This window comes from Tiliqua scincoides, chromosome 5, assembly GCF_035046505.1.
Source record: "Tiliqua scincoides isolate rTilSci1 chromosome 5, rTilSci1.hap2, whole genome shotgun sequence".
Classification (NCBI taxonomy): domain Eukaryota; kingdom Metazoa; phylum Chordata; class Lepidosauria; order Squamata; family Scincidae; genus Tiliqua; species Tiliqua scincoides.
Window position 1 is genome coordinate 26,818,768 of NC_089825.1, and position 23,782 is coordinate 26,842,549.

Below are 23,782 nucleotides of genomic sequence, written 5' to 3' on the forward strand. Positions count from 1 at the left end.
TCCTGGGCTCCCACCGCCCTCCCCCACCCAGTTCTGCCCCTCCCTGCCTTCCCCCTGCCCTCCTTCCACTCAGGAATGCCTCCCCGCTTATGGTTGGCAACCTTCAGTCTCGAAAGACTATGGTATAAGCCTACAGCACCCAGTATTCCCAGGCGGTCTCCCATCCAAATACTAACCAGGCCTGACCCTGCTTAGCTTCCGAGATCAGACGAGATCGGGCACCTGCAGGGTAACAGTTGCTGCGTCAGGGAATGTACCACTCTTGGGTTCAGGTGAGCTGTTGACTAGAGTGGCACCAGCACCTTTTCCCTTCCGGCTGCCTTATGGCACATTTGCAATGGCCGCTGCTTGGGCAGCTTAGGATTGGGTTGACCGTTAAATGGGGCTTACTTCCTAGTAAGTATGCATAGCAGCCATTAGGTGTCTTTCAAACAGCCAAACAAGGATCTTTCTCATTTGTGCCTCTAATAAGGACAATTTGAGTCATATGATGGCCTCTGCCCCCACCTCCTTGAAATTCTGTCCTCATTTGCACTTTTAGAGCCGTATTGTGTTTTGCAAGAGTACAATGGACATTGAGGCTTGAAAACAATGAGCTTGCTCAGATGGCCTTGAAATTAGATTTTAGTTAACAATTCTGTAGAGGATGCTATCTAAGGTGAGAAAAGAGCCTGGTGTAAAAACACCGAGAGTGATGTTATTTCTATGAGACAGAAAGTAACAGCAATAAATGAGGTAATGAAAAAGTAATGTCCTTGAACAATAAAGAGGCTGGGCCCGGTAGAGAAGAAGGGGAGAAAATAGGTCCCTATTCACTGCTTGCTGTAAAAGAAGGTGGAATGGGACAGAACTCAGATGTGTAAAGAGTTGACAGTCTGACCCTGACTCTGCAATCTTTGTTTAATAGGTTGTTATACATCACACTGCAGAGATTCTGCGGCTGCTCATATCTGAGGAAAATTGTGAGGAATGAAGGAAATGTGAGATGGTCCTACTATTGGGTCAATACCTGATAATACAGCCCTCAGAGCTTGAACACTGGAATTAATCCAATGGTTCTGTAATAGATTAATTTATATTGAATAGTAAAGATTATCCAAGTCATCTTTAATAACAAAGTAACTTGTGGCCCCTTAAAGACTAGCACAGCCTTTCTCAAAGTGTGGGTGGTGACACACAGGTGACTCATGGGTCCATGCAAAGCAGGTCATAGGCTGGGCCTTACCACCTGTCCTTGCATCCAAATGGCTCTGAAATGGAGCCATTCTAGAAGCATTGAGTGGTAGGAGGTTTCTTCTGGGTTGTGCTGGGTCAGTTACCCACTCTGCTGGCCTCCATGGGCCTCAAAATAGCCTGCAGAAGGCTCTGAAAGCCATCTCCAGTTTTTGGAGAGAACTTCCAGTTTACCTCAGAAAACCAGAAGTGGCTTTTAGAGGCTTCTGTGGGCCATTCTGAGACTTGGAGAGGCCAGTAGAGTGAGTTGCCAGCCCAGCACCACCCAGGAGACACCTCCCTGGCACCACCAGGAGCATTGTGACCCACCGTGGAGGACAAGATGGGTCGCAGCATCATTAAGGTTGGGAATCGCTTATGTTTATCATGGAGTGATAAACATGCTAAGGCATGGAGCTTCAGCTGTCAGTATAATTACCTAGAGAGCTGATGCAGTGAAGTGGCTTAGACACAGGAACTGCAATTCAAAATGGTGCTCTTAGACAAGTCTTAGCTACAATTTGGGGACAATGATACTTACTACCTTACAGGGCTATTGTGAGGATCACATTGTGAAGTGCCCTGAACACCTGGAAGTGCTATACAAGTACCAAATATTATCAGATTCATGAAGTGTTATCCTACATTTTTTCTGTCATGTAAGTGAAGAAACAATACATTTGTAGTGCATTGAGTCATCTTGACTATTGGTCAAGTTGGAGATCGGAAATCAAATAAAAAATGGTGAGCTGTCACTGTAGTTGCCCAGCACCCAAGAGTGACCCCTCAGTGTGTAGAGGTCTTTTTGGCAGTGCTTAAAACAATGCCAAATGCACTTGTGCTTGTGTGCGTGCGTGTGAGACAGACATACAGACAGAGAGAGGGGTGGTGGTGGTGGTCGTCAGCAGCGTACCTAGTGCTTTGTGAATGGAGCAAATGCCCCAGATGCTGAGTCTGTGTGCCTTTAGGACTGCATGGGTAACCTCATTGAGGCTCCTGATGTGGTCGGAAACTGTGCTTGTGGTTTGCTGGAAGAACAATTTTAGAACACAGGGAAGCCTTAGGAGGCTTCTCCAGTGGGTCCTGGAGCCACGTGAGGCTCGGTTTTGCTCCAGGTGAGTGGAGGGGGGGCAGCTTCGCAGACCTTTGCCTTGGGCATGGAGCTGGGTGGGTTCGCCACTGCTGGTGGTGGTGGTGGAATGTTTTCATTTTATAAAGATGTGGATGCAGATTCCCCTTGATGATTGTTGTTTTTTTTTTAGACCTGATGCTATTGAAATGCAAATAGTTGCTCTAGAATCTGAACATTAGCAAGTTCTCTAGTGAGTTTCGTGCCACGGGCAGCTCTGACACTTCACTGATGGCACAGTTTCATTTTTTGTCTGTCTTGCTCTTGTAACTGCTAACTCTGGGACAATTACGTTTGAATTAGGCAAACCCCTTTTTTTTAAAAAAAAAAAAATTCTCTTGGAACTAATACTGTACTGCTGGAAAATAAAAGAAAATCCCTATACATTTTTAAGCTGTCCAATGATTTAATGTGACTACGATAGAACCTTAAATTAGAGCAGCATTTAGAAGCTGAAAAAATAGGGGTATAAAGCTCATCTGCTTTGAGTGAAAGTGCTGTGTAATAAGGACAATCTTGTAAAGACAGTAGGACAGTTTGAGATGAACTGGCTCTGCTGTTCAGATTCACTTCAGCTAGCTATGGGCAACCCAGCAGGGAATTCAATCCATTCCACATTCTCTTCCAATTCACGTGATGATTGTGTAAACCTGCCAAATAGCATGATTCTAAGCATGAAATATCTCCCGCAGATTTCAATGGCACCTACACCCAAGTAAGTGTGCATAGTATTGCAGCCCAGGTATCGGCATTGTGGCTTAGATTTTAAGCACTGACAATTTAGCATCCTACAGATCAATTCAGCTGGTGGAAAACTGGCTTATTCCCATTTATTTCAGTGGCACTAATCAATTAGCTGAAGTCAGCTGTGCTTCCTGGGAAAAAGATCCCTTTGCCAGATGCAACCTACCAGCAAACACATTGCCCAAAAAAAACCACAGTCAAAGCTCTATATTCATACCTGGTAATGCATTAATATATGCATGATGTAGTCATATATTTCTCCAGCAAGTTTGTTTTCCGGTCTCCAGGGAATAATGACAAACTGAATTCCTAATAAGGGCACAAGGATTAGAGTGGCTCTGACAGCTTTCATGTACATGTTGGACTCTGCCCGATGTGTATCTCTGAGCTTTGTTACCAGAACCCGCACGATATTAAGCAAAAAGAAGAAATTGACCTGCAAGAACAAGTACATTATTGTTATCACTATTATTATTTCCTCTTTAACAAAAACAAATAATTGAACCAATCAGTGGCATTGCTGGGGGTGTGGGCTGCAACGGGTGACGGGGGGGGGGTGACACCATTACTGGCCAAAATGTTAAGATCTTGGTACATTCAAATAATACCATCATGTTATATATCATTCAATGCATAATTTCATGCAGAATGCAGTGAAACAAACAGCGCTGAAATATCTCTATTCTATCAAAACTTATAGACAAAGAACCAGAAGGGATGGGGCGATGGTGCATCACCACACCCACTGCCCAGGGCGTTGCCCCGCCCACTGCATGCGAAAAGGTCCATCACGGGGGGGGGGGGTGATGCCCTGGCCTTCTGCAGCGACACCACTGGAACCAATCAAGATTGCCAAATATAAAAAGATGAAAAACATACTGCCCTTCTTTTACATATAGAACGCCTTAAAATCAATTGATCAACTGAAATTCCATTAAAATAAACACTAGATATAGCTCATAATGCTACAAGTACACATGCTTTTCAAGGGATTCAAAGGTGGAGCTGATTTTATTACTCTGGGCAGTGCCAGCACCAGGTTAGTGAGGGCCCCAAGGGAAAACTTTGCACCAGGGTCCTCAGGGCACCCTCCACTCATCCCAGAATCTCACAGAGTTGTATGAAAATAAAATGGGAAACACCACATATGTTAACCTAAGCTCCTTGACAAAAAGGTGAGATAAAAATGGCATCTTCATCATCATCATTGTTGTTGTCGTCATTGTTAATAATAATGATAATAGGTGCAATCCCCAAGACCCTTAAGAAATATCTGGCGCAACACAGGCATTGACAAGATCACAGCTGAACAACTGCAACTGCACTACTAGGAACATCGAACATTATACGGCGACATCTCCAGTTCTTAAACTCTTGGGTAGAATTTGAACAAGTGAGCAACCAAAAATCCCAGTCAAACATCTGATAACACCCAATAATAATAATAGTTATCTCGGTATATTTCTTTTTCAAGAGCAATATTTTAGAAACCTGTTTCCCTCACGCACCTTTCAAACATCTCTGTGTTATTGCAGTAAAAGCTCAACCCTTGATCAAAAGTGCCACATGTAGAGATACATTAGATGTAAATACAGACAGGGAAACAAGAGAGTGATTGCACATCTGTGACCTTGTGATACTTAAACAATGCACAAATGAGTGGAGGAAGATACAGAGCCGTTGGCCTGCTGGAAGGATGCTCAGAAATGCTGCTCTTCCCCCCAAATTGCTTCTGTATTCCTGCTGGTTTTGGGAGCTGAGTGACTCTGGTTCCCTAGCCTGCTCAACATTTCTTGAGGCAAATCAGACACAGGCAGAGGGTTGGGGAAGAAAGAAGCACTTTGATCTCAGTGCCATTGTCTCTCCTTTGATGGCAACTGAGCTCATCGCCAGTACATTTTTGGAAAAGCAGCGCCATAATGAGTAAGCCAGACAGTAAACAGCAGAAACCTCTAAAACCAGAAATTGTAATACTTTTTTTAATGAAGTGCTTAGAGTTTCTTTTAGAAATACGATGGGCTTTCTCTCCTAGAGCAACAGACATACACAGCTTGAGGGCGAGTTCAAAACTAGGGAATGATTTACATATCATCAGCCAGCCTTAGCCTTTATAGTCACAGAGGGAAAACACTTAAGTCTACTGCCATAAATCTTGAGGTGGTTGCAGTTCTGGAGAAGTCAAGAAGCATGCAAAGTATTCTTACCCAGACTATAAAATTTAGTATGATGAAGGCACAGCAGTTTGCTTTCACAAACCGTTACACTAAAAATGATCACGTGTTGTTTCCATTCTGTGTAAATGGATTGAATCATAGAAGCCTGAATGAAACAAGCAGCTTCTTTTTCCAAATGGATGTTTTTAAGGCACTACACCTCCTGTTGGGTCACTGAAATCTAAATTAATTTCTCAAGGACAATCTAAGGTTATCTTCTTCGTCATTTCCATCTGACTCATCACCTTGGGTATTTGCTCTTCTAAACCAATGATGCACATGTCTGCAGGCGTCGGTCAGGTGCTGGGTCATTCAATTCTGAATCTTTTTTTTTTAATTCATTTTTTTTAATTTTTCCAAAAACAAAAATAACAAACACACATAACACAAAATACAATACATAAACACAGAGGGTGCAAGATATCATACATGACTATAACTAATAAATCATTACATATTTCCTAATCCAGTTCCTCTTCTATGTTAGCCTCTTAATATCATTTATCATTTATCTATCATATCATATCATATATATCATATATATAATACATTCATCTAAATACCCTATCTTATACTTCTACAACTTTATTTTCAACCAAGCATAAAATAATTTTTGTTACTCAATCTATATCGGTTTCACTGTTGATCCAAGCTCTCTAGAAATCTGTCCATTTTCACCACATTCATTATTTTCTCTACTAATTCATCTTTCTTTGGGATCTTCGTGTCTTTCCAATATCTAGCATATAAAATCCTCACAAGAATTAATATCGTAATCCAATATCTAACATATTAAATTCTAACAACTTTTAATATCCTAATAATTACATATATCATTTCTCTATCTATAACACCCAAAATTAATATATCCTCATGACTAAATACATAAACATATATGTAAACATCCAAAACAATATCACCTAAAATTAATTCTAATTCATTAAAATTATCCTCTAAAATTCTAACATCTATTAATATCAAGCTAAATAAGGCTGTTCAGCCACCTCGGGCCCTGCCCCTCTCCCATTCTGAATCTTCTGGGAGATTGGCTCATATCCTGATCATATAGGTGTGATATAAAGCATTGAGAAGCATACAGAATGACTTGCTCAGATGTAGGAATGCTCCCCTTTCTTTACAGAAGACAACCCTGTGTTGCCAAGACTACCAGGTGCAATCCCTTTATATAAGATTTATATCAAATATGAGGGGGGACAGCATGTGCAAGCATGACTTGGGGTTTTCAATAGCTTTGCAAGATGATGCCCCAATATCTGGCAACTGTGTCCCAGCATAGCAATACCAAGTCCATGTTGTTATGTCATTGTGACATCACAGTACACGATGTGGCACAGAAACAACAACAACAACAGTATTTATATACCCCTTTTCAACAAAAAGTTCACAAAGCGGTTTACAGAGAAAATCAAATATCTAATGGCTCCCTGTCCCAAAAGGGCTCACAATCTAAAAAGATGCAACACCAGCAGACAGCCACTAGAAAAGACACTGCTGGGGTGAGGTGGGCCAGTTACTCTCCCCCTGCTAAATAAAAGAGGAGCACCCACTTGAAAAAGTGCCTCTTAACCAGATGGAAGCAGAGGTTTCCATCAGGGTCATCTGTTTTTTATGAAGCAGTTGATCGAATCAGGGTGTTAGACTACAGTTCTTGGCAGGATTGTATTCTTACAACACCTGTCTGTCTTGCTTCCAGGTAAGCTTGTTTAGGATTGAAGTGTGAGCAGATGTGTGGGATATGTGGGTATAGCTCAGTATAGAAACACCTATTTTGCATACAAAAAGTCTGATATTCTATTCCTGGCATCTTCAGGTAGGGCTTGGAAAAAAAAACCCTGGAGAGCCTCTGCTGGTCAATAAAAACAATATAACTGAGCTAGATAAACTGGCTTCATATATTTAAATATAACTGGCACTGAATTACTAATGAGTAATTTGATTGATATAAATACAGCTCAGCTTTAAACAGAGTTTGTTCATCATTCTTTTTAATAAGAGATTCAGAACCATATGTGTCAATAATGGCAGAGTTAGGACAAGGATATTCATAAGAGTAAAATGACACACACTTGGGAATAAACCTCACTCAATTCAAATTGGCTTGCGTCCGGACTAACACTAAGATTTAGCAGTTCTGTGTATTGCCATTTCCAATGCACATATCACCCACTCTTCCCCCTACCCACCGTCACTGGCAAGAGTTTCACCATTCATTTCAATGAAGGCAGCTCTGAACACACAAGGGATATGTCTGCAGAGCGGCCGCTCCACTGAAGTGAATGGAGAATTTCACCCATCCAGGTTGTCCATATGTACATTAGAGGACAACAAGGGTTACTCTTTTAGCACTGTGGAACTTGCCAGATTAGCAAGTTTATTATAGGATCGACACGTATCTGATAAAGTATACCTCAGAAAACTCATACCATATTAAATTAGTTCATTTAAGTTACACATTTTCTCCTCTATAATGTATAGAACCAACCCTGTACATTTCTAATTAGTACAGGATTAGATAACTTGTTCTGCTCTATGGGACTTCCTAGTTGCTAAGAAGGAAGGTTTTTGTTTTGCATTTATGGAATATCACCTAATTGATATAATTTGCATTAAATAGAAGGTGTTTTGTTGTGAGGAAACAATTACTGGCATACTGAGAAGCAAGACAATTTCACTGTTACCATCTGTGCCTTCCAGCCATCTGGAGACACCAGAAGCCCTGGTTTTGCAAACTGCAAATATCCAAAATGAATCAGTTTCTTAAAAATATCAGAAGAAGCTGATAATGAGAAGATACAGCAAAATGGAAGGATAATAAAAGGAGCTGAAGACAAAACACATGAGGAAAAGTGTAGATGCTCAACCTCTGGAGAAAAAACATGGTGGGGGGAGGAAGAGACACAATAACTGCCTGCAAATATAAAAATGGATATCAGAGAGAAAAGAAAACATTTGTTCACACTATTGTTTAGTATCCCTTAACCAGGCTGCTTGGGACAGAAAGGAGTCTGGATTTTGGATTTGTCTGGATTTCAGAATAATTGCATGAATATGATGAAAAATGGCTCTGGGTCTTTTCACGGTTACCCATACAGCTGGCCTCTATGACATTTTTCAGCCATGTCTGTACAGGTACACACCTTAGAACAGAGAATAGAATTTACAGCCTGTAGCTGCGCCGCTCATGGGAATGAGCACAAACGCTTTCTAGCGTTCACACTACAGAATTTTTTTTTTTAAGTCTTGGACAAAAATGGCTGGATTTCAGAGTAGTCTGGATTTCAGATGTCCAGATAAGGGATAATCTACCTGTACTCCTTTAGCATACTGGCTTGCTTTATTGCACAATTATTTTCACCTTCGAAGGACTGCCTGGTTAGCAATATGCATGCCTAATTTGTGGCACTTTCTGCAACTGTGAGACACTTTTGGATTTGCTAGGATCTTTGAATGGGTGAACAAGGGGCGTAGTTAACATGCTTCTCTCTGTGCACCTATATGTGGGGACAAGACTGCGTGGAGAAAGAAACAAATTTTTCGTGGATGAAAGAGGAGCCCCGGGATGAGGAGCAATGGGTTGAAATGTACAAAATAGTACAGAATAGTGCAACGCTCCCAAATGCCATTTAAAGAATTTGCTTACCAATAACGCTGCCATTACAGGCCCATGAACGACATACAGCAAGTGAGTGTCAACACTGATCCAGCAGCTGAAAGAAAAAGAAAAAATATATATAACAGAATTAAATATCCTGCTTCTACAGTAGCGCTAAGTATAAAAAAACAGGCATTGATACTCACTTATCATTGAAGTATTTGGCTCTGGCCACAGCATGAATCGATGCAGGCACTAAAGGGAACCCTAGAACAAATTCATTATATACATATTATTTTGAAAGGCCTTCCCTGTTAGGTTTCAAAAGCAGACAGAAATGTGAATGTCAAAGAATTATAAATGCAATCAATATAAAGCTTAGAACATAAATTACAACTTAATGCCTGTTCTGCAGCAGGGATGGCAGCTAAAAAGGATTTCTTCTCTGCCACCATGGCCGCAGGAGACTCATCCAGCAGAGCTGCCCTGCATTGTACGGGGCTTGCTGCATGTAACACCACAGGACAATGAGCGAGAGACTCCTCAGACCCCATGAGATGCTTTTGCAACGCATGTTGCGAATAAGGTCACTCAGCTTGGACTCCACTTCGACAGAGTCTATAAATGTCCCTGGGACAACCCTCTGTCCAGTTATTTGGGATTCTTTTCTGTTTATACAGCCTGAGGACATGGACACGTTTCTCTGGAGTTTGAGTCTTGCTGCTTGTCCTTTTGACCCTTGTCCAGTGGGGTTATTATGTTCTGCTGGGGGGGAGGGTTGGTGGCCTGGGTGGGGAGGATAGTAAATTCATCTCTTGAGGAGGAGGTGCTGCCAAAAGCCTTTAAAGGCTGCAGTGGTTCACTCTCTTCTGAAGAAATCCTCCCTAGACCCCAATAGTCTTGGACGATTTTCGACTTGTCTCCAACCTCCCATTCTGGGGCATGGTGATGTCTCAGCTCCAGAGAATTCTGGAAGAAGCTGATTATCGGAACCCCTTTCAATGTGGTTTCAGGCTGGGCTACAGAATGGAAACATACTGGTCGCCTTGGTTGATGACCTGCACCACGAACTGGACAGAGAGAATGTGCCCCTGTTGGTCCTTCTGGACCTTTCAGTGGCCTTATCATTGACCATGATGCCTGACTGGGTTGGGACTTGAAGGCGCTGTCTTGCAGTGGTTCTACTTCCTGACAGATTGGACCTAGATGGTGAGACTGGGTGACACCTGTTCTGCTCCCTGGCCACTGATGTGTGGGGTTCCTCAGGGATCTATCTTGTCTCCAATGTTGTCTAACATCTATGTGAAGCCACTGGGAGAGGACATCCAGGGACTTGGAGTTGGCACACCCAGCACTATCTCTCTTTTCCACCATGTACCAAGGGGGCTGTTGAAGTTTAGGGGCACTGCTTGGAAGTGGTTGGGGCCTGGATGAGGGCTAATAAACTGAAATTAAATCTGGATAAGAGGAGGTCCTTCTGATCTGAAAGGTGGCTACGCAGCCTGTGTATTAGACCCACAACACACTCTGGATGGGGTAGCATTCCCTCTGAAAGAGCAAGTTCACAGGCTGGGAGTCCTCCTGGACCCACAGCTGTCCTTGGATGCTCAGGTAGCATCTGCGGTCAGGGGAGGTTTTGCTCAGCTTTGGCTGGTGCACCTGTGTCAGTTGGATCTGGTGACGGTGATCCATGGCCTAGTGCAGTGATTTCCAACCTTTGTTGTCTCACAGCACACTGACAAGGTATTAAAATTATCAAGGCACACCACCTGCTTTTTGAAAATGGACAAGGCACACCATGCTGTTGGTGGGGGGCTCACATCTCCCAATGACCCTATTAATAAATGACCCTAACCCCAAACTGCCACGGCACACCAGCAGACCATTCGCAGCACACGTGTGTGCCATGGCACAGTGGTTGAAAACGGCTGCCCCAGCGACATCTCAGATTACTGCTGCGGCTTTCAAACTCCCAGGGAGTTTGAAAGCCGCAGTAAGTTCTTGTGGGGGGGGGGGCAGCGGGGGTGGGGAGAAGGCAGTGACAGGATCCCCAGGATTGTGCTGCTCAGGGGGCTACAAGGGCTTGGGTACACTTACCAGAGCTGCCTGCAGCCTCTTGGGGGTGCGGGGAGCCCTGTGTAGCTGTCTTTATGCTGATGCTTTAGAGGTGAAAGTGGATCGATTGCGATTTAGTGGAAGTGGGGATCGTGCTGCTGCCTCCTCCCTGCCTCCTGGCTGCCCCTGCCCCTTAAGGGGAAACAGGCCAGGGCCCACAGACTGGAGCGTTGCGAAGCCCCCAGTATGAAAAGCCCTGGATTACTGTAACACACTCTATATGGGGCTACCCCTGAAAATGTTTCAGAAGTTGCAGTTAGCCCAGAGTGTGGCCGCTCGGTTGGTTACTGGGATTTGGCATACAGAATCTGCTATGCCATTGCTCCGCCGGCTACACTGGGTGCCCATTCCTTTCCAAAATCATTTCAGGTTATTGGTAATGACCTTTAAAGCCCAATTGGCATAGGACTGCAATAACTTAAGGACCGCCTTCCCCCATATATTCCTGCGCGTTCCCTGTAGTCAACAGAGAGGACCCTTCGCAGGAGACCGTCACCATCTGAAGCCAAGATGGCGGCAAGGTGTAGGTCCTTCTCAGTTGTAGCATCCCACCTCTGGAACCAGCTGCCAGAAGATCTGACAGCAGCTTCTTTGGTATATGGTTTCCAATGGAGTTTGAAGACCCATCCATTCTGCCTGGCCTTTGGGGAGGGAGGTTCTCCCTAGATTCCCCTTAACTTTTATGCTGCTATACATTATCTGCTATTTGTTCTTTTATTGTTGTGATTTTTTTAAGTTGTTTTTATGGTTCTGATGGTTTTTATTTTAATTTATTCTGATGTTGATGTAATTTAAGTTTGGTTGTACATGACTTTGGGTTTTTAAAACAGTGGTATAAAAATCATTTAAGTAAGTAAGTAAGTAAGTAAATAAATAAATAAATAAATAAAGCAGAGATGCTGTGCAAGGCAGGTTGTTGTAATAATCAACCTTGGGAAGAAAAACTTAAAGGGTGTATGAAAGTATGGCCCCTCGCCCATGACATGGTAGCCAATGTCTATGCTTCCACTTGGGGACTTGTTTCATTTGAGAGCTGTATGCTTGCAAATTGATGTGGATCAGTTCAGCCAAAGACTGTTTCACCATGCCAGCAAATGCTGGAAATAGAGTGTTGGCATGAAGCTTCTGTTACATGATTTGGCCAATCCATGTGTAACCACCATCATCCCAAGTGTTTACATGGAGGCCACTCAGAATTTGCTCGTCAAATGCATTCCTACACATGTTTATTCAGAAGTCCCTCTGTGTTCCGTAAGGTTTGTAAGTTAGTTTTGTATTGCAGCCTTAGGTCAAATCCTATCCAACTCTCTAGCCCTGGTGTGGCCATGCCAATGGGGTGTGCACTGTATCTTGTAGTGGGAAGGTAGTTATGGAGGCCTTATCAAGGTAAGGCAACATTTGTTCCCTTATCTTGGGGCTGTATTGTGGCTGGACTGGTGCTGAGAAGTTGGATAGGACTGGGCCTTTAGACATCAAACATTCAGAGTTCAATCCCTATCCTTTGTTCATAAGTAGAGCTTGCTTGAATTTACCTGTTGGGCTTACGTTTGCATTTATCGTAGTAGCAGTATTGCCAATTTAAATCCTTGAGATTGTAACAGGAACAATCCAGGAGAAAAAGATGATGACAGTATTTGTTTTACTTTCACTTTTAATGGACTTTCAAGTATATTGTCTGCTTATGTTTATCACAAACTGTGGAAGTCTGCCTAGCTGACTGCAATCCCATCTGATGGTAATTCAGTTACTGTCTGCAAATAAATTACTTGTTCTTCAGAAGCATTTTAAAGAGCCAGCCCTGGAATGAATTCATCATTACAAAAGATGCTAGCTCTTGCTAAGGCATACCACAATTAAGACTGATAGCCCAGTCAGTCACTTTTTCTAAAGTACTTTGTTTGAATATCACCCAGACAAATCTTCCTGTTAAATTAAGTACAGGTTATATGAAGGCGTGAAAATGGCTTGAATGTCACTTTATGTACAAAAAAAATATTGCTTCTAACATTTAGTTGAGAGCTATATTTCTTCAAATGCTGAAATAACTAGAAAATGAACCTTCTTGTTTCAGAGAACAATTTTGCAGAAGCAGCTTTGAACTGAGCATATTTTAGAAATTGATTTTAAAGTCATTTGAGGTGTCATGGAAAAACATGGAAGACTTTCTGTTTCTCAAAGTGAATTCCCTTTACACTAAGGGAACTTCACAACTGTTATTTTGGTAACAATGTTTCATGCCTCGGCTGCATGAATCCTACTCTACACTTTAGATTCTTCTAAACCAGGAAATGCGTTCTTGGACTTTTAAGAAGACTCTGAAACGGCAACAGTCACTGGGAAAACTATGTTTCCCAAGGGCCCTGGGGGCTTTTGTACTGATGTGTTTCCAGAGCAGCAAGGTGCCTGCACCCTGTGTCTTCCGAAAAAGATGCAAGAGAAGCCCTATTGCACAAAAACATTCATGAACACCAAATGAATTTGGAATGCGGTTCTGCTCATCTTTGCTCATTGTCCAACACAGCAGTTTGTCATAAGTATGGGGAATGATTTTTGTGCTTTTTTAGCCATAGTGAAAAATAAATTTATCAGAAATTGCATTGGCAACAGCGTTGATTTCACAGTGGAGGATAGATTATAGCTGTATGTGCATGGGTTTCCCTTCAGGTATTGCATCAAATGTATGAAGGCTGGGGGGCAGGGTTGGCAGATTCAATTCTACTTTCCCCTCCGTGTATTTGCTGTAGGCCTGGGGATGAGGATGATGGATCTAATTACTAGATGTGCCATAAAGCAAGTTTGCAACTACTCTGGAGCAAGCAGTGCCAGCAGGAAGGCCACCTGAGACTTGTATACAGAGTAAAGGCTGCCAGTGGAGGTGAGTGATGCAGGGTTGGGGGAAGGGTGGGAGGACAGAATGGAGATGGGGAGGATGGAATGGGGGGGTGGGACAGGCCTGGGAGGGGGTGGAATAGGGGGAAGAGACCTCCACCATATCCTAACCACCTTCTTGGGCCACGAAGTTTTACACAGAGCTGCACAAATTTACGCCAGTGATTTAGTTGGCACAGTTCCAAGCAGTCCCATTGGGCAGGCTGGAGCATTACATGGGGTAAAGGGAAAACATCCCCTTACGTTGATGAGATCTCCAGCTGCTCTGAACCTGTGCTGAGTGGCATAGGCCACTCAGCCCAGCTGCCCCAGTGCAGATTAGGATTGGGCCACCCTTGTTTTAACTTCTTTTTTTAATTAGATCCGCTCAAATATTCTTAAACTAGAATTTACTTTTTATACCAACAATACACGGTTAAATTACATAGACTGGGGATTGAATGTTGCAACAGTGTTCAGAGCCTTCAAATGTGAACATTATGATATACAAATGTTTTGGACATGTCAGTAGTGTTGATGATATTGAAGCAATACCTGAATTCCTTACAGAAACAATTTGTATTCAGATGGCTTTAAAAAAACCAGTTCTAATTCTAGCCTCAGGTTACACTGATAATGATGGCTTTCTGGTTTCGCATGAGTGGTTTTACATCTATTGAGCTGAAATGGAAATCTGCAAATCTGTCAGTAGGACAAAAAAAATAGGCAATTGTTTCTTTACAGCAGAAGTATGGAGGGATGCAACTATGCTTTTTTAACAGTTCTGCTTAATAACATTCAGATAGTTTATTCAGTTCATCCCCTGATTAGTATTCTCATGAATACTGATACATGTTAAATGCAGGGGGCTGACACTCATTCTATTTTCCTGCCAGGCACAAGATTAAGCCCGTTTGAAGTCATATTGGTCCCAATGTAAAAATGAGCAGAATGTCTCCTTTGGGCCATACAGTTCAATCCAGCCCACTTACTGAGATGCAAAAAACCTTTCCGTTCTGTCAGCATAAAGGTCACATTTTGCCAGACCCAACCCTGCTGGTTTGTGAGTGGTATAACATGCTGATGAGAAGCCTAGGAAAGAATTACAGCAATACCTTAACTTTCATCCACTTGATTTTCATTGTTTCGCTCTTTCAGCCACTTTCAATTACAACCACGTTTCAAATTTTGCTCATGTGCCTTCCTCCTTTGTTCAATTTCATCCAACATTCCAGGAAGTTTATCAATGTTCTTATGCTTATTTTTCTTACAGGCAGCCCTCATGATTCAGAACATTGTGGCTATTTTCCACATTTTTATCTCACCCTTCCTCCAAGGAAGTGTCTTTCTGTAGCTCCTATAGTTCTTGCCAGTGGCACCTACAGTTCTGGTTTTGTGCAATGTTTTTCATATCAAGTTGATCTTACAAACCATTAAATGAACCTTTGAAATGCTAAGGACAACATCCCTCTGCTTAAAAAAGTGTCCGTTTGACTTGCGTTGGCATTATTGTTTAAGACAGTAGGAATTATAAAGGAGCCACAACAAATACTCTTAGGCTTCAATCCTATACGTCTTAATCTAGTAGTAGGTTCTATTGGACTCAGTGGGACTTACTTTTGAGTAGACCTGCATAGGATTGGACAGATGCTACTTTTTTGCACTTTAATCCTGATTGTGGAATCTACCCAACAGCCAATCTTTAAATCTTGCAAAGAATCTTATGCCCTCTGAGATTTTCTTTTATGTGTTCCCCACACTAAAAAAAAACTGAAATGTGTCACCCTTGGAAGCACAGGACTACCATGCAATGTAGAAAAGGAGAGAACTTGCATGGAGAGGGGAGGCATTCAGCTCTCTCTGTAATATGGGGCTAATGTTGTTCTATTTACAGAGTCATGGCAAGGAAAAGTCAGAAAATGCATGTGACGTGTTTTGCACACTTGTGAAAATGGCTTCTATCCCAAAGAGTGTGTGCAGAAGGAAGCCCATGGAAGCAAACTTCCATGCCTGAAAATCTGCTTCCTGATCCTGAATGGGGGAATCAGAGAGTTGCAGAACTAACTGGAGATTAGCAAAATTGCCCCCTTTGGTGCAAAAGGATGGTACAAAATACCTTCTGTTCACAGAAGAGAGGGTACAAATGACAAACCTTTATGGTCCTGTACAAGTTGTGCCTGAAAAACTGACAGAAGCAGTGTCAGCTCCAGGTTTTGGAGGCCCTGGGTAAAAGCCCTGTGAGGGCCTCCCAAATGGTGCATTTCCCTATGCTTTGTAAATGACTTGCATATGGTCCTTGGTTGGCTTACCAGCTGATAATATGGAGCAGCAGGATTTATAAAATGATGGTGGGGATAGGGTGGTTTGATACTGCTGCTTCTACCCACTGCCTCTTGGTAAGATAACCAGGGAGCCAGAGCCAGTGGCAATCCTGGTCCCGCTTGGTACCACCCAAGGCCAAGACTGCAGGCTGCCCCCCCCCCACCGGCAGAGCTGCCGCCCTCCCCACCGGCAGGCTGCTACTCCCTGACTCTCTTCTGGAGGCCCAGGGAAGTGGCGCACACTCTCCCTGACTCTCCAAAGGCCTCGTAAAGGCCTTGGAGGACCAAAAAACATCACTTCTAGTTTCATGATGGAAACCAGAAGTGACGTTCTAATGCCCTTAGAAGAAATTCTGAGGGCCAAAGTCTCCCCAGCCCTCAGAAGGCCTTCTAAGGCTTAAACACATCACTTCTGGTTTCCTCTGTGATTTTTTTCAGCCATCCAAGGCCTTTACAAGGCCTTCGAATGGTGGGGGAGGCAGCACAGCTTCCCTGGCTCTCAGAATGCCCTGGGCTTTTGACTTGAGTGGCATGAGTGGGGGCAGCGTGGGGGAGGATGGCAGCATGATGCCACCCAACAGGCTGGAGCCTGGGGCATTTGTCCCCCTTGCCCCCCCCCAGGTACACCACTTCCTACAGCCCAGTGGGAGGCTTATTGGTAGGTAGTGGGTAGCAGGCAGCAGTAGCAGCAGATCATTCTCTTTCTATCCCTGGTGCTATTCAACAGTTCTTGGATGCTGCAAACCAGATGCAGTGATCTGGGAATTATTCAGTGGAAATGGGGTAGAATAAGACAGTCCATTTTTGCCACCACTCCTCCACAAACCCTGTTAAGCATCTCCATGGGCTTTGGTTGGTTGGTCACTGGTGTGTGCCCTTAAGAAGGCTGCTGATTCACCCCTGGCTAGAAGGAAACTTTTGTGAGTTTTTTGGTGGGTGTTTCAAGCTCCACGAACCAATATGACAAGTCTTGAAACCCACTGTGACTAGAGGGAGGACTGGATTCACAGTTTATAAAGAACGAAAATAAAAACCCCACATACCCCAGCCCAAGAGGTAATACCAATGCAAACGCTGTTCTTCGGCAAATACGGCCACCACGATGAGGGTGTGAAGATAAATGCCTTCGCAGAGCATCCAGAAGTAGTTGCAGCCCATCATGTACTGGTGAAAAAACTGAAGCACTTTGCAGCTTACCTGTCAGGCAAATGGAAAAGCACTGAATTGTAGACAGAACTGACAACACTATGCGTAATGTAGGGAAACAAAACGGACAAATGCAAAAGAGCCAAAGATTTTTCCCCTGCCCCACACTTGTTGGAATCTTTCTACATCTGCTGCTGACTATGAGCTACTAATAAATCATACACACAGGGTAAAATGTTCCTCTTAAATCACCAGGCATCAGGTGCAAGGAGCCAAAATTCCAAAAAGCTACAATCAGAAACTCACATTTGGCGTATTTTCTCCAGTCTGGCATGCTTTTAAAACTAACAAATAAGTGGACCTAAAGGCCAGTTAAGTCTTGCAGTGATACTAGCTAAAAACTCCACAATATCATGCTAACCTTCTTTTCTTGACTTTTGTCGGTGCAATTAGAAGTATGATGCTTCAGTACTTAGAAACAATTTGAAGCGATACATAAGAGTCTTCTTTGGAAGTTTTCTGATTACTGACTTCATAAAATTTGCAGACAGACTGGGATTCACCAGGGCTTAACTCTCACATCAGCCTTCAGTTCCGAGTCTTGGTTTGGGGATTAGTGATGCGGTCATAGTTTGCCAATAAAAGCCCTGCAATCGGAATTTTCCCTGCTCTGAGTACTAATTTTTTAATTACTAATTGGTGCCTTTACCCTGAAACTCTTATTCCATAATTAATAAGGTCATGTCTTTGGAGCCCATGTCCCACTTTTGTGCCTGAGCTATCGGTAGTCACCAGACTAAACTGACAAGTTGGCCACATGCTCAGAATCTGAGTACTTTTAGTTCTGATGCAAAAAACTTGCTCTCTTTCCCAATACATAAATTTTAATCCAGTCTTAGTATCCCCATTGTTGGAGTGTGGGTGGTGGCTGGAGGCTGGCTTCACAATTTCAGTGTGTGTTATCATGTCCTATTGTTTGCTACTACAGGTCTTGCCTTTACCAGGAACACATGTTGTGGTGTGAGGTGTGGTCTGATGGTTGAGCTGCCTGAAGAGCTAAGCAAGAGAATGTCATGTTTCCGGATGGGAGATGGCATGCCAGGTTGTGACAAGCTACTGTACCTGTTGGGGCAGGATGGAGCTGCTAATGAGTTGATTACCGAAGTGAGAGTGCAGGGAGTGTATGAAGACCAGCCAGCAAGAACAGAAACAAACTTGAGAACCTGCCCAGGCTTATGATTTATGATTCCTGCTGAAGCTCGATGGCACACAGCCAGAAAAGATAACCATACTGTGAAGGCAACAACTGGATGAAGGCAATGACTGGTGACTGGCGGGGAGGGGTCTGTGAATCTTCACAGAACATAATGTAAAAACCCTACTGAAAAATGGTGGTTTATATTAGCCTGCTTGTGTAGACCGCCTTGAAACAGAGAAAGGCGGTATATAAATACCTGACCTTTCTTCTAGGTTCCAGCAGCTGGTCAAGGTATCAGGGCTCATGATTCTTCATGAATAGGAGCATTGTGTAATGGCTTAGGCAATGTGCTGTAAACAGTGCTTAAGCAGCATTTTGAGAGGGCATAACGAACTGACAGAAGCTAATTAGCACCTCTTGCAAAAAATGCAGAGAAAGCTCTTAATTAATGGCCCAAACAGGATTTGAACAGGGAGTGGTTGCAATGGTCTGTGTATCAGTCTTGGGAATGTGCAAGATCATAATAAGAGTGTATCTTTGTGCACAGGAACGGCAACATATTTCTTTCACCACTGCACCTCTAGCAGACTCCACACATCTCTGAATAAGGCAGGGTTGCCCAAGACCTCCTGCTATCTGACGTAGTGTGCCAAATGGATCACCCAGGGGTGCCCCATTCTCTGCCACCCCCTCTAGATTTGAAGAGGGAAATAAAGCATAACAGGAAGTGCTGAGTAGAGAAAAGTGGTGGGCTAGACCAGGGGTGCCCAAACTTCTTGGCAGGAGGGCCACATCATCTTTCTGACACTGTGTTAGGGGCTGAGAAGAAAAGAATTAATTGAAATTTAAAATTTGAATAAATTTACATAAATGAATATATTAGGTTTGAAACGTATATGAAAGACTGAAGGGCTCATGATAGCGCAAAGCCTATAAAAATCCTTGCGCAAAGCAAGGACAGCTTTTCTTTTGCTGTCGCTGCTACTTCACAGACATGAAACAGCAAGCAGTGAAGGGAGCCCTCAGCCTGCAGCTTGCGTGAGAGGTCAAACAGTTGCCCTTTGCACTGAGAGTAGGCGTGTTGGGCCAGTGCAGGCTCCAGCAAGTCTGCAGAGGACTAGAGGCTCTTTGGAGACTGGGGGCTCCCTGCAGGCTGGATTGGGGGTCGCCAAGAGCTGCAAATGGCCCCCAGGCTGGGGTTTAGGCACCCTTGGGCTAGACCAGTGCTATTCAAACTGGGGCATCGCGACACCCCAGCCTGAGTGCCCTGGCCTCTGCCCCCTTAAGGGGTGGGGGCAGCCTAGAGGCAGGGGGAAGGCGGCGGCACGATCCCCAGGATCGCGCCGCTCAGGGTGCACTTACTCAAGCCTCCTGCAGCCTCCCTGGGGTGCGGGGAGCCTGGCACAACTTCTGGCAAGGCTCCCTGCAGCAGGGAAAGTGGATGTGGAGCGATCGCACCCTGCCCCCACTCCGCATCCACTTTCCCTGCTGCGGGGAACCCTGCCAGAAGTCACACTGGGCTCCCCGCACCCCAGGGAGGCTGCAGGAGGCTTGGGTAAGTCCACCCAAGCCCCTGCAGCCCCCTGAGCGGTGCGATCCTGGGGATTGTGCCGCTGCCTGTCCCCTGCCCCCACTGCCTCCTCCCTCCACCCCTGCAAGGACTTACTGTCTCTCAAATTCTCCCAGAGAGTTTGAGAACCACTGGGCTAGACCATCAGACATGCTCTAACATCTCTCCTCTCCCGAGAGGGTTCCACCTTCTCTTCCTTTTTGAACCCAGGGAGCAGGAGATGGAATGATGAAGGCCAGAGGACACCCGCTACCAACCCACTATCTAGGCAATCAACTCAGTCAGCCCTGATGGGGTAGGATGCACATTCTGAGTCCCATTCTAAGAAACTCCAAATTCCAAGCAGGCCTGAACTTTGGAAACATTTTATTTTTTGCAAAGTAAGCACTAAGGCAGAAGAACTGCATGTGAGAAGAAAGCAGCACTTACTTGTTCCTTATATATGAACAAACATGTTCATGAAGAATCAGGTACATAAGTCACTTTAAGGTTGCTTTCCTCAAGCATGGTTTGATATGTTCAATGCCTTCATGTGTTGAAAACAGCCTCTTAGCTGGTGTCAAGACAACTCCTTTCTGTTCTGATTGATCTCACGGCCTGTTGAGCATTGCAGTGACTAACAGAAGCATAGGTCTTTGTACATATTGTACAAGTTCAAAGCATACCCCTTAAACCTGCCAATAAACAGCCTCAGTTAATTCATCATTCCTTTTCAGGATAAACTGAAAGTTTCTTTTACTTGATTGACAGCTGAGCAGTCCAGAAAAAAAATTGCAAGAGAGAATTTGTGTCAAAAGAGTTACTCTCATCCTTCGGAAGCATCTTGTGTGGTTATCTATTTATCCACAGATTTTTTATCTGCGGATTTGTCTCAACATGAATGGGGTGGGGGAACCGAAAGTCACACACACCTTTGCCTCCTTTGCCCTATGCTGACTTCTCGCTCCATTTCCAGGCAGCCCAAAACACTGCAAAAAGGGTCTGCCTCGCCCAGGCAGGGAAATAGCCCTGGAGCCCTGGAAGAGGTTCCCCTTGCAAAGGAACAGTAACGCTCCTGGAGCCCCTGAGCCAGCAAAGAGGCTGAAGAGGGGAAGGGGGGGCAGGAAATCTCTGTAGCCAGAACACATGGAGCAAGGTGGAGCTCTCTCTCTCTCTCTCTCTCTCTCACTCAGGGGCAGGTGTGGTAGCAACAGAGGGGATTGCTTTAAAAAACCCAGGGAGTGTTTGCCAAATTCCCCCCCCCCCATTGAGATCGTGCAGGCAATCACTGACACAAGCAACCCCCCCCCCCCATGGTGCAGGCTATCACAGACACAAGCAAGCCTTCCCACCAAGCAAAGCATGAGATATAGCCTACAATCATCTCCACACTTTCCTGGGAGTAAGCCCCATTGACTACAATGGGGCTTACTTCTGAGTAGAAATGCATAGGGCTGGACTCTTAGAAGCTCAGTGGGAAAGCTGGCAATGGGGAGGGCTGAGTACGGAGAGGAGTGGAGGGGATTGATAACAGCTGCCTTAGTTTCCTTCCATCCGGAAGTGTCAGGCTGCAGTGTATTTGCGTAACTCTATGGAACTTAGCACAACAAATTTTTTTGTTAATCGTGCCGAGTCACAGAACAGAACACGGATAAATAGGCTCCACCTGTATATATATTCATTTCATGGTCATATGGACTGCAGGTGTAGACATGCCTGTCAAATTATAGAAGCCCTGTTTTTTTCTATTGCAGAATATATTGAAATCAGCTGTTATGTGCTTGGACATGTTTCTGCTGCTGAAAGTAGTACCATGGCACAGACAGATGAGTTCATGTGCCTGGCACATGAACACAGAAAGGTGAGCACAAAAAGTTGCCTTACACAGAATCAGACCATTAGTCCATCTATCTCAGTACTGTCTGCATCAGGGTGGTCTAACACGTGGCCCATGAGATGCATGCAGCCTGTGAGGCCTCTTTTGGCGGCTCTCAAAAACCCTGCTGCTCCCACCCCCTCCTCCTGCTTCAGCAACTTCTCAGTCTCCCTGCCACGCCATTCTGGCTTCTTCTTTGGAGAAGCTCCAAAGCTCCTTTGGGCTTTGGTTGCTGCCTTGCTGTCACTGTGTTTCTCCAATCTCATCTTTCTTGCCTCTCACACAGATCAAATCCAGTCTCTCTTTGCTTCTGCTCAGAAACTGCTAGAAACATTCCCTTTCTCTTTCCTATGCACACCACACTAGGGGGTGGTGAAATCAGTGACTTTTCCCTTTCGGCCTCACTTTCAAGCCCCTTCCCTCAGGTGTCTTCCTGACTTTACCAGCTTTGTAACAGAGGCCTTCCATTCAGAGAGGCTTTGTTGCCCCTCTGGGATTATCAGCCCATGATCCATTTAACAAAAGCTTTGGCCCCTTGTAACAAATAAGGGTTGATTAAGAACCATCAGCTGACCTGTTCCATTATTAGCTTAACACAAAGAACTGTAAGAAGAGTTGGCCTATTAGCTTTCTGGCATGAGAGAGCAATTGATCTAATACTTGTTAGAATATTGGAATCATAACTCCAAGTGTAGTTCCTAATCCCGCAACAGAATAGTAGGTAAGGTGGTATAATGGTGATCAGAATTAAAGAGAGCATGGGAAACAGGAATGATCTGTAGTAAGAGAAAATCAGTTTGTGTGAGCATTTGGGAAGGTGGAAAATGGGGGCAATTCCATCATGGAGGAAGAGGCTGGGTGACAAAATGCACCCATGATAGTGGTGTTCCTTCCAGCAGTTGCCAACAGCCATTTCTTCCTCCTCACCTGTCCCTTCAAATCATGCTACTTCATCCTATAGCATTATTTTGAGAATGTTTCGGAGGGGGGGAATGGCAGATGCCCCCCTTTCTGAATGGTGCAATATAATGATATCATTTCACTCACATCACAATCCTATGCATGCTGGTTCAGAAGTAAGTCCCATTGAAATCCATGAGAATTACTCTCAGGTAATGGAACCTGCAATAAGATTGTAGCAAGACAGTTGTCAGGAAGATGGCTTGTCGGAGTGCTATTCCAGAAAAAGGCAGGTGGGGGGGGGGAGGAGTTTTGACCTCTCATCTGAATTTCATCTGAATTTTATTTATGATGATGATGATGCAAAGTCATGTTGTTTTTGTCTGGATTTTGTTTATATCCACCTTATCAGTCCTTCGCAAGGACCTAGAATAGGATTATTATTAGTAGTAGTATTGATTTTCACACAGTCAGAGAGGAGTTATCAACTCTTTTGTTTTATCCACACTTCGAGTCCTGCACAAGGACCTGGGACGCCTGACCTTTATCATATTTTGATGTTATAAATATAATTGCAAAATATGAGCTGTTCCCAGTAAAGCTGCTTTTTGTAGTTGGTGGATGGTAATTTCTGTGGCTTCTATGCTGTTCAGGTGCCCTTCAAGGTGTTTTGGAATTGCCCCAAGGGCGCCAATCAGCACTGGGATTACTTTGGTCTTCTTCTGCCACAACCTTTCAATTTTTATTTGTAAATCTTTGTATTTGGCTATTTTTTCCAGTTCTTTTTCTTTTACTCTGCTGATGAGAGTTCAATGTGATGGTATTTTTCATTCAGCTTTACAGTCAAATGGCTATGCGGGCATTGTACATTTCTGAGATATCTAATGATATTAAACTT

General features: G+C 43.9%; 1 protein-coding gene and 1 pseudogene across 1 annotated transcript in view; both read right to left on the reverse strand.

Moving 5' to 3' along the window:
• Positions 1-23,782, reverse strand: part of CALCR (calcitonin receptor) — a 192,722-nt gene that overhangs the window by 12,369 nt on the left and 156,571 nt on the right. The window contains exons 9-12 of the mRNA XM_066628742.1: positions 17,259-17,412; positions 9,118-9,178; positions 8,960-9,026; positions 3,303-3,521 (exon numbers count right to left, since the gene is read on the reverse strand). Coding sequence (XP_066484839.1) covers positions 3,303-3,521; positions 8,960-9,026; positions 9,118-9,178; positions 17,259-17,412 — 501 coding nt within the window. The remainder of the gene's footprint in view (positions 1-3,302; positions 3,522-8,959; positions 9,027-9,117; positions 9,179-17,258; positions 17,413-23,782) is intronic.
• Positions 128-244, reverse strand: LOC136654620 (5S ribosomal RNA; annotated as a pseudogene).